Source organism: Rhinolophus sinicus, chromosome 9, assembly GCF_057876585.1.
Source record: "Rhinolophus sinicus isolate RSI-liver-muscle chromosome 9, RSI-T2T, whole genome shotgun sequence".
Classification (NCBI taxonomy): domain Eukaryota; kingdom Metazoa; phylum Chordata; class Mammalia; order Chiroptera; family Rhinolophidae; genus Rhinolophus; species Rhinolophus sinicus.
In genome coordinates this window covers 36,198,887-36,213,551 of record NC_142509.1, presented here as the reverse complement: position 1 = coordinate 36,213,551, position 14,665 = coordinate 36,198,887, and the positions used below count along the sequence as shown (strand labels likewise).

General features: G+C 53.1%; 1 protein-coding gene across 5 annotated transcripts in view; it reads left to right on the top strand.

The window, feature by feature from the left end:
* The window catches only part of ABCB9 (ATP binding cassette subfamily B member 9), a 38,091-nt gene that overhangs the window by 10,124 nt on the left and 13,302 nt on the right, over positions 1–14,665 (top strand). Inside the window, exons 3-7 of one of the 5 annotated variants that reach the window (XM_019733896.3) lie at positions 127–207; positions 6,797–7,491; positions 11,635–11,749; positions 12,308–12,438; positions 13,354–13,559. In XM_019733896.3, the coding sequence (XP_019589455.2) occupies positions 6,885–7,491; positions 11,635–11,749; positions 12,308–12,438; positions 13,354–13,559 (1,059 nt within the window). In that variant the 5' untranslated portion in view covers positions 127–207; positions 6,797–6,884. Of the gene's footprint in view, positions 1–126; positions 208–3,080; positions 3,238–6,796; positions 7,492–11,634; positions 11,750–12,307; positions 12,439–13,353; positions 13,560–14,665 lie in introns of those variants that run through there. The other 4 variants (XM_019733897.3, XM_019733895.3, XM_074321630.2 and 1 more) reach the window with 4 other exon arrangements.

Genomic DNA, 14,665 nt, shown 5'->3' with positions numbered 1-14,665 from the left:
GTTTTCAACTCATTTAGGTAAATACCAAAGAGCGTGATTGCTGGATTATATGGTAAGAGGATGTTTAGTTTCATTCAGATGCCACCAAACTGTATTCCAAAGTAACTATCATTTTGCATCCCCCAGCGATGAATGAGAGTTCCTGTTGCTCCACGTGGTCGCCAGCATTTGGCTGTGTTGGTGTTTTGGATTTGGCCGTTCTGTTAGGTATGTACTGGTATCTTGTCATTTTAATTCGCAATTCCCTAATGGCATAAGACATTGAGCATCTTTTCATATGTTTATTTGCCATTTGTAGATTTTCTTTGTTGAGGTGGAAGTCCAGGTCTTTTGCCTCTTTAAATCAAGTTATTTGTTTTCTTGTTGAGTTTTAAGAGTTCCATGTATATTTTGGATTAACAGTCCTTTTTCAGATATATCTTTTGCAAATATTTTTTTCCCAGTTTGTGGCTTGTTTTCTCATTCTCTTGGCAGTATCTTTCACAGAGCAGAAAGTTTTCAATTTTGATGAAGTCCTGCTTATCAATTGTTTCTTTTATGGATCATGCCTTTGGTGTTGTATCTGAAAACTCATCAACATACTCAAGAAAATCTAGATTTTTTTTCCCCGATGTTATTTTCTAGGAGTTTTATAGTTTGCGTTTTACTTTTAACTCTATGATCCATTTTGAGTTAATTTTTGGGAAAGGTGTAAGGTCTGTGTGTAGCTGCTGCTTTTTCTTCTCCTTTTCCTCCTTCTTCTTCTTTTTGCATGTGGATGTTGTTTTTCCAGCACCATTTGATGAAAAGACTGTCTTTGCTCCTTTGTAAAGATCAGTTGACTATATTTATATGGATCTATTTCTGGGCTCTCTATTCTGTTCCATTGATCTGTCTCTTCTTTGGTCAGCATCACACTGTAGTTTTACAGTAAATCTTGAAGTCAGGCAGTGTCAGTCCTCTGACTTTGTTTCTCTCCTTCACTATTGTGTTAGCTATTCTCACACAGAAAAAAATGACAGAGGCTGGATTTGAACCCAGCTCTGAGTCACTCTAACTTTTGGATAATCGATCCAAGATATGCTGTTGTCACACAACAGCCTAGCAGACTGCCCCCCCCCCCACCGTGTCTTTCCTTAAGGAAAGAATAGTCTGTGAGACTGTGCATCTCTGGGACTGTATATTTCTCTCTATTTAGTCTCTAAAAGAGGGTTTGCAGCCAATGACGAGTAAGATTCCCCACGGGTGGGGGACAACTCAAGCCAGGCAGAACCACATGGAGACCCCCGATGAGCTGCCTTAAAAAGATTTGGGAAGGGGCCTTGTCTCTCCTTCCCCCTGCCTGGGAAAAACCGCTGCTGGCTCTGACTTTTCCCTCTCACCTAATTGGGAGAAAAGTCTTGAGAGTGATAAAATTAAGCTCTCTCTGCTCAGCTCTGTGAAATAATTTCAACATGTGATATATGTCCCTTAAAAAGTTGCATACCTCACCTCAAGGACTTTCTGCTTCGGCTGTTTGAAGATCAACATAATTGGTTTGGGTTGTTTCTATAACGTGATAAGTGAGTCTCACAGACCATGCCAAAAACACTGCTACTCTTTTGTATACTTATCAATAAAAACCTCCAGTCGGCTTTATTCGGGGCTCCAGTCTTTCAGAACTGTGAGCCCCCTGGCCTTCTGAGATTTAACTGCATTAAGTCTCTGTATGTTTCTTTCTTAAAACTTATCCCAAAGCCGCCCCGTCTCGCACCCTCACTGCCCGTGTTGTGCTGGACACGACAATATGCTCTTCAGGTACAACCATGCATTGGCTTTTGTTTTTGCACAAACAGTAACATACTTTATTCTGTCCCTTGTTTTTACTCAATATGTTTGAAGAGGTCATTCCATACCTTTACGTAACTTTGTGTATAGATAGGTACATAAATCTCTTTTCCCCTGCTACAGGGAATTCTGTTGAGCGATGCTCTGTAATTATTTGGTCAGTTCCTTATGGAAGGGTATTTGGTGATTTCCAGACTTTTGCAACTACAGTAACTATCTGCAAACTAGTATCTTTGCTCCCCTCTACCTGTCTAGCTATAGAAGAAAATCTTACTGGATCAAAAAAAAAAGTACATTTTAAATTCTGAATTTTGCCAAATTCCCCTTGAAGAAGGCTGTTTTAAAATCAGAGGGTGTTTGAAACCTCTGACTGAAGGACAGAAGGATGTGGACATCTCGGGCCCCACTCTGCTGCCCCTCTGGGCTGTGACCCACTCTCCCCAGCTCTTGGTTCAGGCCACACTGATCCCGTCTTGTTCCTCCAACGGCCAGGCGAGTTCACACTTCAGAGCCTTTCAACTTGCAGTTCCCTTTGCCTCGAATGCTCTTCCCACAGACCGCCCTGTGGCTTATTCCTCCTCACCTTGCACCCTTCACCTTTCTCAGAGAGCCCTTCCCAGTTAAGTAGCCCCAGGGCACTTTACACTGCCTCACCCAGTTTTATTTCCTTTACAACGCTTACCTCTCCCAGATATTATCCTATGTATTTACTCGTTGATTTTCTGTCTCCCCCACTTCAAAAAGATGGGAGTTTTCTGGGTTTTTTTGCACACGTGGCTGTATTCTGAACACCCAGCACCTAGCACCTAGCAATCACTCAGTACATATTGCTGCCTGTGTTTCTCCATAAAATGTATTCCCTCACAACACATACAGTTTACTTATTTGTTATGTGTATTGCCTGACTCCCTCACTAAAATGTCAGTTCCAGAAGGCCTGGTACCTTGTTTTGTTCACTGTCATATCTCAAACGCCTAGAATGGTGCACGCCACATAGTAGGTGCTGGATAAATATTTGTTGAGTGAATGAATGAGGATCATAGCCCCCATCCTTCAAAGAAAAACAGCCGTTAAAGAGCAGACCCAGCAGGTGAGGCCATTTCTGTGCGCGGAGGGCCTGGCTGGGCAGATAGGGACGGGGCTGGTTGCAGGTGGGTAGCGGCTAGGTCTGGTCACGCCCCCAGGAGGCCCCGCCCCAGTCGAGAGGCCCCGCCCCCGTCAGAGGCCCCGCCCCGCCAGTCAGCTGGCTTGGGAGCCAGCGCCGCTCCGACCTTGTCAAAGCGCAGCCGAGGCGGAAGGCGGGGAGAAGCGGCTGCAGGAGCCGAGCTAGCTCAGCGCCCGGGTGTCTCCAGTGAGCGGCACGGAGCCTGCGGCCCTGAAGACCCGAGCCCGCTGCGCCCCCTCCCTACGGCTCACCTGATGTCAGGTAAGGTAAGAGGTAAAAGCGCGGCCCCCTCCACTCCCGACCCGGTTCCTTCCCAGGCTTGGGTGCCAAGCGGGGCGCACGCTGGAGGGCTTCTTGTTCCCCCTGTCCCCGGGATGGAGTAGGCATCTCCAGTGAAGGTGGGAGCCTCCTGGGAGCCTTTCTGGCCCCATCCCTGTACCCCCACGCCCGCAGCCTCCACCCGCCCCCATCCCTGCAGAATCCTTTCCACGCCCGCAGGGCAAATGTTGCATTTTTTTTTAACCCCTCAGGCGCCGCTGCCTCTTGGACAAGGGTTAGGGGTGCCTTTGGAGAAGGATCCTGAATGGCTGCCCTTCCCCCCAGGCTCAGACTGGCTCCGCATGCCACACAGCGGGGCCTGCCCACATAACCTGAGCGCCTGGCTGTTTGAAGAGGTCATTCCTGGGGGCCTCCTGGGCCTGTCCACCTTGGCAAATCCCTTCCCTCAGTCTCCCCAGCTGGTGGACAGACAGATGCTTCTCTTGCATCCACCCTGGTGCCACTTGCCCAGGCTTGATGTTAAGACAGCTTTAAGCTGGTCTTACAGGATTCCTGCCCTCTGCCTGCTGTCCCACCCCCTGGAGAAAGGCTGGCGCCCATTCCCCTGCTTCAGATGGGGCAGGTGCAAGGTGATCAGAGGAGGCTTGTAGGAAGGCTGGGGTAACTCCCCAGTTTGTAGGGAGGCTGGGGTAGCTCCCCAGTTTACCTCACCTAAAGCCACGAGTTACCTGAAAAAACTTTCCTAAGTCCCAGCATGGGATGTGGTGGGCTCCGCAAGGGTGGGAGTCAGGATGGAACGCAAGGGTGGGAGTCAGGATGGAACAACGTGGGTCCAACCCAACCCTGGTCCTGCCTTTGGAGACCCGCGATGACACTATGTCACAGAACTGTCCTCAGTCAGCAGTGTTTGCTAAGTAGTGTATGGGCCTTTCCACCACTGGCAATGAATGGCCACTCTGGGTTGAAAAGTTCACCATGTTAGGGGTGAACTGAGCTGCTTGGACCTCCACCCACCCAGGGTGGTGCCGGGTTCTTAGCACCTTGTCTAGCACTTAGTAACACTCCATAAATGGTAGCTGTTGTTGTTGTAATAATAATTATTTATTATGTTCTGTGCACCTGACAGCTGGCGATGCCCCAACCACCATTTCTTCTGCGAAGAAAAGCCTTTGACGAGACCTCCGTGGGGATGGGGCCACTTGCTAACCCTGTACCATGCCTTATCATGTGGGGTCGGGCAAGTTGCCCCTGTCTCCCCGGGCTGTGTGTCAGGCCTGGCACTGCCTATGCTGGCCTCTGGCTGCCACCTTGTCCCTCAGGCCACACACGTCATCCGCGTGCCCACAATTTGCCCTCCACCTTCACCTCGCTGATCCCAGCGATGTCCTCCATGTCAGGCAGAAGGAAAGCAGGGACATGCCTCCGAGGAGCCCGATGGGCTTGTCCCCTTCACCCTCCTGCTCAGTAACTTTAACAATAAGAGAGTAGCCTGTCCCCACCTAGAGCTGTAACCCGACCTGAGTTGGTTCTGCTCCATCAGAGCCTGGAGTAGAAGACTCAGCTCTTGGGAGCTGGGCACCCTGGTGCTGTTTCTCTGCCTCCAGTTGCTGGGTGACCCTAGACAAGCGGCATCGCTTCTCTCTCTGGGCCTCAGTTTCCCCGCCTGTAAAACGTGGTTCAGGTAGTCTGATGCTAGAGTGCAAAATTTTGTTTATTCCAGTGAAGATAAACAACTGGGGCTCCCAAGCGGGTGGCTGTCCAGTGGGCTTGACATTACCCAAAGTGGAAGGGTGTCAGGAAGGACCCCCGTTCCTCCGCCAGTGACTCGGAGTAGGTGCAGGGAGAGCCAGCCAAGCTTCTGGGCTGGTTGCTGGCAGATCGGCCTCCTGTCCTACTTCTGAACTCCAGCTCCTTTCTGGGGGCTGAGGGATTCCCTGTGCCCACCGAGAGGGGCACAGCAGCGGAAGTGACTGGCAGGGCTTGGGCAGCTGGCATTGGCCTGCCCAGGAGGCGTGGTGGGGCACCTGGCCAAGAGCATCCTTCTCTGGGCTCCGACTCACGCTCACCCACTCACTGGCTCCCCAAGGCCTCTGCATTGCAGCAGGCAGGAGCCGGCACTGGCAGCCCAGCGGGGCGGGGGTGGAGCAAGGGGCCTGGGCAGGGGGTGTCTGTCTCCTGCCCCCATCCCCACCCCCGGTCCCTCCCCTGCCCTTGGTCCACTCAACCCTGGCTTCTCTTGGAGGGGAAATGCTGACAAGGCAACCTTCTTCTCTGGGACAGACTTGAATCTGCCTGGAAGTGCTGGGGTGAAGGCAGGGCCAAGGCTTGGGGACCATCATGCCCCTGGGTCCTTCCTTTCCGCATCTCAGACCCCTCCTGAGCATCATAAGGGGTCTTGCCAACCCCATGGATAGGCTGTTTGAAGGATTAGGGCTTTGGAGTTGAGAGCACAGACTTTGGAACTCTACGGCCTGGGTTCACATCCAACTGTGCCCCTTCTTAGCTGTGTGACCTAGAGCAAGTCACTTAACCTCTCTGTGGGGTTTCTGTCTCTGTGCCTCGATTTTCTCCACTGTAAATGGGGCTAATAATAGAACCTACCTGATAGAATTCTTGTGAGGATTAATGCCTGTAAATCACTTAGAATAGTGCCAGGCACACGTTCACTTCAATAAGTGTCCTCTGGTATAGACTCTATTTTCCTTAGATGAACACTCTCTGTTAGCACTTGTTATATTGACAAGAATTTTAGTTTAGCAGTTTAGAGCCCAGATTCTGGAGCCAGACAGTTTTGGGTTCAAATCCCAGCTCTGCTACTCACCAGCTGGGTGATCTTGGGCAAGTTATTAATTTCTCTGGGCCTCAGTTTCTCCATCTGCTAAATGGGGATAATGATAGTGTGAATCTCGCGAAGTTGTTGGGAGGATTAAGTGAACACAGGCAAAGTACATGGTGTATGTAAAGGGCTGGGCTCATAGGAAGGGCTGTGTCACACGACTGCTTGCTTGTAGTTACTGGTACCTGCTGTGTGCAGGCGGTACAGGAGGTGAGTCAGGTTCTGGGAGCCTTCACATACTGGCTCAAGTCTTGGCTTGGGCCTTTGTTGGCAGAGTGATATGGGGCACATGCTTTTGTCTCTCTGTGTCTCAGTTTCCCCGCTGTAAATGGGAATATGGAAACACCGGCCTCATGGAGTTGTGTGGGGTTTCTGTCACTCCCAAACATGAGGTCTGTTGCCTTGGTGTGGGCACCAGAGTTATGGGAGACAGGGTGTCTTGGGCTGGCCCCCCTTCCCAGTCACTACTCGGAGTCACCCCTCCTGTTTGTCCATGCCTCACCGCTCCACTTGGGGACTCCGGAGCTTTGCCCATTTTGCAGATGGGGCAATAAAGACCCCAGGAGAGAAAGGGACAGACTCAACTCAAGAGGCAGCACTCGGGCACAGCGCAGCCCAGCCCCACTTCTGCCCTGGAGAAGCACTGCTCCCAAATTCATGACACAGCCAACAGGTGGCAAACCTAATCCCTCACCCTGTTGCCTTGACAGGTCTGGCCTCACCCTGCAGACAATGAATGGCCTTGTCCCCGTGAGCTAGAGCCTGCCCCTCGGCACCTGCCCACCGCCAGCCGCCAGGATGCAGCTGTGGAAGGCAGTGGTGGTGACCCTGGCCTTCATGAGCGTGGACGTCGGCATGACCACCACCATCTACGTCTTCAGCCACCTGGACCGCAGCCTGCTGGAGGACATCCGCCATTTCAACATCTTTGACTCGGTGCTGGACCTCTGGGCAGCCTGCCTGTACCGCAGCTGCCTGCTGCTGGGGGCCACCATCGGTGTGGCCAAGAACAGCGCCTTGGGGCCCCGGCGGCTGCGGGCCTCGCGGACGGTCATCGCCCTCGTCTGCCTCTTCGCGGGCATCTACACCATGGTGAAGCTGCTGCTCTTCTCCGAGGTCCGCAAGCCGGTCCGGGACCCGTGGTTCTGGGCCCTCTTCGTGTGGACCTACATCTCCCTCACTGCCTCCTTCCTGCTCTGGTGGTTGCTGTCCACAGTGCGGCCGAATGCCAAGGCCCTGGAGCCGGGGGCAGGTGCCGAGGCCGAGGCCGAGGGCTTCGCTGGGGTGGACCAGCACCCGCCAGAGCAGGCGTCCGGGGCCACACTGCAGAAGCTGCTGTCCTACACCAAGCCTGACATCGTCTTCCTCGTGGCAGCCTCCTTCTTCCTCATCGTGGCAGCTCTGGGTAAGTGAGCACCCACGGAGCCCAGCAGGCACCCCGGAAATCAACGTAGGGGGCATAGCCACCTCTTCTTTCCTCTCACATTTTAACATTTACTTACATGGTTCATACATTCAGTTGGTACGAAAAGTGTTACTTTTACTGCATGGTCTTCCCTGAGAGTTTCCCTCCTAGCTCTGCCCCTGACGACCCTGATCTCCCAGGGCTAACTATAGGAAAAGGTTCCGGAAACTTCCAAGTGGGCGAAACCACTTTTATTCGTTTCTTCTATATGCTTCCAGTGTTTCCTTATGCAGCTGCAAGCAAATAAGAACACGCCACTTGCCCCATCGCTTATGTTCTATTTTGTGTCTTGCTTTTTTTTTTACTTAACAATATATTCTGGAATGTTTTATTTGGCTGCATAATATCCCATGGTGTGGTTATACCCTCAATTATTTAGATGTTAGACTCTTGGGTTGTTTTGAGTCTTTTTCTCTTATGATAAATAACCTTATTCATACACATTTCTTATAAACGTGGGTATATCTGTAGGATAAATTCCTGGAAGTGGGATCTCTGAGTCAAAGCATTTTTTTGTAATGAAGAGAATAGAAAAGAGACCTCAGAGTAGTATGGGGTCTGTGGTAAGATTAAGTATTGTTCCATGAATCTTTTATTTTAGTTATGTGTGTATGTGTCCCCCTTGGTGATGTAAAATGTATCGGTTACTGTGGGTCTGGTTCTACACAGTTCGAAAGCACCACTCCCTCAACGTGGGTGGGAAGGCGACAGTGCAGGGTGGAAACTCAATGGGTTCTGGGGGCGACGAGGCCTGGGTACAGACCCAGTTCTAGCTGTGTGATCGTGGGCAAGTTCTCGAGCATTTCAGAGCCGCACTTCCTTCCTCTATGCAGCGGGGATTGTCAGTGTCCTTATATCACGATGTTGTAAAAAGCTTGAATAAAAACAGGAGAAGGCTAAGCCCAGAACTTGGCACAGCATGGTAAGTGCTCAGAAATGTCGGCCGTTAGGAGTTGTTACACATTTATCTCATAGGGACAGAGTCTGGGAGTGGCCACACAGCTGGAGTGGTCTCAACGAAGACGCACCCACCCCAGATCTGGCCTTGATGCTGCACCCCTTTCCTCTCTTTGGCCCCCTCTCGGTCCCGGCCCCTTAACTGCTGTGTGATTTTTAGACCAGTTCCTTAACCTCTCTGTCTCAGACTCCTCGCCTGGAAAATGGGACAGTAACAGTACCCGTCACATTGGGAGTTGTGCGGGTCAGTGAGTTAATGTGAGAGACACCTTGGACAGCTCCTGGTACATTAAAAAGCTCCCGATGGATCTTAGCAGCTGTGGGTCCTGGGACGACCCTTTCCGTTTTTCCAGATCTGTCGCCTACTCAGGCCTCAAGGCCCAAATGTCCCCTCCTTGGGGAAGCCCTCACAGATTTTACTGACTGTGGCCCTTTGTCTGCACCTCAGTTATAGCTTGGTGACATGGAAATCATGCATTCACTCTCTCGCCTCCCCTACCAGGCTCTGAGCCCCTCGGGGGACAGGGCCAGGTCTGACTCACCCTGGGTCCCCTGATCCCTGGCACAGAGGAAGCCCACTGAATGAACGAACAAATGACCAGCCTGCCTGTGTGGGCAGATGTCACCCTACGACCTCATTTCTTCCGCCTGCCAGGCCGTTGTCAGCAGGTGTCCTAAAATACAACTGAGCAGATTTTACCACCTGCAAGACTGAGGAGAGGGCGACTCTAACCTGAGGTCAGGTCCCCGACTTGACGGGTAACTCCAGGTGAGTGTACCTGCCAAGCTCCAGTTTCTCATCCTGAAATGGGGGTGTCATCAGGTTATTGTGAGAATTCGATACAATGCAACAGGGTGCCTGGCAAGACTGAGTACTTTATATGTTAGTGGCTGTGATTATTCATAATCATTTTTCAATCAACAAACATCCAGGAGGACCCAGCTTTTTCTGACAGCTCATAGTCTAAAAGAAAAACCACCCATTGGGAAAAAAGGTTAGTGTTAATGTTGAGTATTTCCTATGAAATGGGGATTCTTTTTCTTTTTTTTTAAAGGGGAGTTTCAACGTGGCCTCTTCTTTAAATCCTTACTTATAGGGGGGCTCTCTTCAGCTCATCTTCAGATGATTCTCAAGGTTGATTGTTCTGTAATTTAGTTGTAATTTTAATTTGATTATGGGAGGTGGCAGGCATAGCGTTTACCTATTCCGCCATCTTGGACCTTCCTCCGAGATCTATAATATGGATTTCATGGCGACCCAACTGCCTAAACTTGGGCAAGTGACTTAACCTCTCTGAGCCTCAGTTTCCTCATCTGTAAATGGAAATAATAATACCTTACCTGTAGGGTTATTGAGAGGCGTTAGAGATAAGGGAACAGGTATCTGGGCTGACAGTATTCCAGGCAGAGAGAACAGCCCGTGCAAAGGTCCTGAGGCAGGAAGTTGCCTGGTTGTTAAAGGAAAAGCAGAGGCCAGCACAGCTGGAGCAGAGTGTGTGTGGGGGGGAGTGGAAGATGAAGACAGGTCAGTCACAGCGGCCCGACCGTGCAGGGCGCCTCTGGCCACTGTAAGGATGTCGACTGTTACCCTGAACGAGATGGGAGCCATTGGACTGTTTAGAGCCGAGGGACAAGAAGATATGTTTTCAGTTTCACAGGCTCCCACTGTTGACTGAGTGAAGAGGCTGATGGGTGGACAAGGGTGGGAGCAGAACCAGGAGTTGTGACTTGAGGTCGTGCATGTAAGATCCACAGCTTGGACCTGGGTGGGGCAGCAGAGGCAGTGACTGTGGTTGGATTCTGCAAATATTTTTTTGCAGAATCCGCAAAGGCGGAGCCGCAGGATTTGCTGATGCATTGGAGAGTTTCATGTGGTTCTCGTATAGATTCGACGAGGGGTGCATACGTGCTTAGCACCCAGGAAGGGCTCAGTAAATGTCTCTTGTGGTTACTATCATTGGTGCTTGCTGGGGTCAAAATGCTGCTGGAGCTCTCTGATGCCCTTCTCTCCCTTGTGGGTAAACTGAGGCAGAGCTGCCTCTCCGATGGAACTCCACAGTGGTAGTTGGAGACTCCGTCTGGCCATGAACCGTGGGGACCCAGGCCCTCTAGACATTGTGGTCTCTGTGCCAAGGCCAGCAGAGGGCGCCAGAACCCCACGGAAGGCCTCACTGTTCTACCTGAGCCATCCTGTAGAGAAGCCCAGGTTCATTCAGGGGCCTTTATTCAGCGCCTACTGTATGCCCAACCCCAAGCCAGGCTGTGGCCTGTGGAAAGAGCTGCAGTGAAAATGGGACACAGTCTGGTCTGACCACACTCCATTCTATGTCCGTCATGGCCATAAGATGAGAGTGGGCATTCCAGATTATCGGGAGGGAAGGGACAAGGAAAGAGCCCCCAAAGTGGAAGCCGGTTCAGATTTGAGTCCTGGCCCTTCATCTTAATTGCTGTGTGACCCCTTGCAAGTTGCTCAGCCTCTCTGAGCCTCCCATTCCACCCCTGTGAAATGGGGGTGAGGGTCCCCTCTCCTCACCCCTGTCCAGGATTGTTGTGAAGATACAATAAGACAAATGGGTAGGATATAATCCAGCAAACTGTAACATGCCCCACCAAGAGGGGCGGGGTGGCAATTTCTGGCATTTCTCGGAACCAAGTTATCAACAACTTCTGAGGTTCCAGAATGTGAATTCTGAACCCTCTACCAATGGGAAGAATGTAAACTTCGGTGTGAGTCAGCCTGGGCTAGTGCTGTCATCTCATCTTTCCGCTTCACTTTGTTATCTGTAAAATGGGGTGATGACAGGACCCGCTTCCGAGTGCGCGGAGGGAATGAGATACCCCCTGGGCTGATCGATGTCTAGTAGCCTTATTTGTACTGAGCCAGCCTACACAGATTGTAGACACCTTGCCCCTCTTCTCTGAAAAGTGGGCGGCATTAAGCAGTACAGGGCCCCTACCCCCCCTCCCGACATGGTGAGAAGAGGAATTTGCCAACAAAGAACTCCCTACCCTCCGATGGGGTGAGCAGAGCAGGCAGTGTGGCCGTGGGCTTCCTGGGGCCCTGCAGGAAGGGAACGGGCGCCCCTGGCTGCAAATGCCCCCTGAGCACACCCCATCTCCCGGCAGGAGAGACCTTCCTCCCCTACTATACTGGCCGGGCCATCGATGGCATTGTCATCCAGAAGAGCATGGAGCAGTTCACCACGGCCGTCATTGTCATGTGTCTGCTGGCCATTGGCAGGTAGCCGGCTCTCGACCCCAAACCCTGCCCCCCAAGCCTGCAGCAAGGGAGGGAGGCCGGGGCCAGCTCCTAAGGGGAAAATGGGCCAGGGATACCCAAGAAATGCCCCTGGTGGGCCAGTCCCTCAGCTGTCACCGTGGTCACCAGCACCCGAAGGGCTCGGGACCGATGTCCATTTGGTTGAGCCAAGCCTAGAGCCATTCCCTCTTGTCCCTAAAAGTGGCTTCTGTCCTCCAGGGTCCCCCTCTCACCCTCCCTGGTTATTTTCCAAGTGGGGAACAAGGACCAGCCTTGTCTGTGCTGTTCCGGAAGGGAGAGGGGTCTGGCTGGCAGAATTGGGGCTCTCAGCCCCAGGAAACACAGCCCCCTCTTTGTTGTCCCCTTGGGGGTTCCAGCTGGGGAACGAGCCCTGGACAGTGGGCTCGAGGCTGGGGTCCTGCCCTGTCTCCGCCCTGCGAATGGTGCACGTCTGCCAGCAGTGGGAGGGGGCAGCCGGGTGAGGTTGTTGGTTGTCGGAAGGACGTCGTGCTATATATAACATCTCTTATCTGCAATTAGCTCGTTTGCCGCAGGTATTCGGGGCGGCATTTTTACCCTCATATTTGCCAGACTGAACATCCGCCTTCGAAACCGTCTCTTCCGCTCACTGGTATCTCAGGAGACGAGCTTCTTTGATGAGAATCGCACAGGTTGGTCCTCTTGGGGCCTTGGGTGCCTGGGGCTCGGCCCAGCCAGGGTGGGTTTGCCTCGAGTTGAGGAAATAATTGGGCACATCCATGGTCTCAGCCCCGCTGGCTGCAATTACCCCAGGAGGCTGGCTTGGGCCTCGGGGCTGGCCTGAGCCCTGGGGAGCTGGCCTGCTGGCTGAGGTTTTGGTGTGAGCTGTGGCCACTGTAGGACCCTCGCCAGGCCACCCAAGGTCGCTGCAGGAGCCAAGGCCTCGCTTCCCACTGCCCTCTAGAACCACAAAGGCCAGAACTACCCAAGCCTGTGGTCTGAGGGGCCCAGCTCCTACGGGGGGAGCAGGGTGGGGTGCAGGGCAGAGCTGGGAAGGCCGTACCAGTAATATCCAGCCAAGATCCCAGGCTCTGAGACAAACCTGCCAGGTCCACGCCCTGGTCCCACTGCCCACTCACTTCAGCTCGTGGAGCCTGTTTTCTCATTCTAAAACGGGACGACAGTAGTGGCCACCCCAGGGGGCTATGAAGCGCCGGCCCAGTATCCAGCCAGTGAGGAAAGGGGCTCGGCTCCTTCCTCCTCCCCCAGCCCACACTGTTATTTCCGTAGGGAAGGAGGGAAGGGGGGAGTTACCCCCGCTGCCGGGTTTGGTTCCGGCTCCGTCATGGACAAGCTGGGGGTGCTGAGCGCACATCTTCTTCCCCTTTCTGAGTCCCAGCCGCCTCGTCTGGGCTATGGGTGGAATGTCACAAGAGGCTGGTGATGAGGGCTGGGCTCCGAGCAGCCCTCACGGGAGATCTGGTCTCCCCTCGCCACCTCCCATAGAAGGTGGGGGAGTTCTGAGCTCCTGCTGCCCCTCAGTGTGCGCTGCCCCCACCCGCCGTGGCCCCGCGGCCGCAGTGGGAGCTGAGCTGCCTGTGTTCCAGGGGACCTCATCTCCCGCCTCACCTCGGACACCACCATGGTCAGCGACCTGGTCTCCCAGAATATCAACATCTTCTTGCGAAACGCGGTCAAGGTCACGGGTGTGGTGGTCTTCATGTTCAGCCTGTCGTGGCAGCTCTCCCTGCTCACCTTCATGGGCTTCCCCATCATCATGACGGTGTCTGACATCTACGGCAAGTACTACAAGGTAGGCCCGCCCGTCCCTGCTGGGCCCTGCGAGTACAGACAGCTCCCGAGTGACCCCTTGGAAGGGACTCAGCGGCCACTGGCGGCTGGCGAGGGCCTCGTTGTGAGGCTGTGTTTGCTTGCATGCATTCATGTGTTCATTCGCTCAGTCAGTCCGTATTTATTGAGCACTTATGATGTCCCAGGCACCAAGATACATCAGTGAAGCAGATAAGGCCTCCTCCCTCAGGGAGTTTATGCTCTCGTAGGGGAGACAGACGGTAGCAGTTATAATCTATAAGGTGGTAAAAGATGGTAAGTGCTTAGGAGAAAAATGAAGTGAGGAAGAGAGAGATTGAGGGTGGTTGGAATTTTAAATAGGTCTTTCTGAGAAGGTGGCATTTGAGTAAAGAGTTGGACATCTTGGGGAGGCACGCCCCAAGCAGAGGGCGCCGCCTGTGCAAAGGCCCTGGGGTGGGAATGTGCCTGGTATGTTGGAGGAGTGTCAGGGAAGCCAGTGAGGCTGGAGCAATGAGTGAGGGGAGAGGAAAGGAAATGCGGGCAGAGAGGTGACAGGGGCCAGGCACTGTAGGCCTTTGTGAGGACTTTGGTTTTCACTCTGAGTGCGAAGTTCGCTCTCTTTCTGTAGCACGCTGTTGACGCAGCCGTGGCTCTGGCCCCGTGAGCGGTTATGGGCAGGCTGCCCCTAGGCGCTGCCTCTGCCGGGAAGGTGGGCCTGTCAACTAGGCCCCTGCCTCACCCTCCTCCTGCTTCCCACTTTGGTGGGTGCCCCCGATCCCTAAGGGACCAAGGCTGGGTTCAGACAGCTGCAGATGGCCCCTTCCCCGGGGATCCTGACCTCACGGGGGAGTGGGAGTGGGAGGCGACGGACAGGGTACTCCTGAGCGGGGGGGGCTTTGATACGCCATCAGCTCAGCGTCCCCAGCTCAGTAGGAACCCTCGGTGCAGGTGACCTGAGGCCAGTCCCAAAACGCATCCATTCCCCACAACCCATGTGTCGCCTGTTGGCAGTGCCCACCACCCAGGAGGGCCCTCTGCCCCGCAGCTCTGGGTCACAGGCCTCACTGTTTTCCTCCCAGAGTTAAAAAAGTAAATACATGAGTTGGA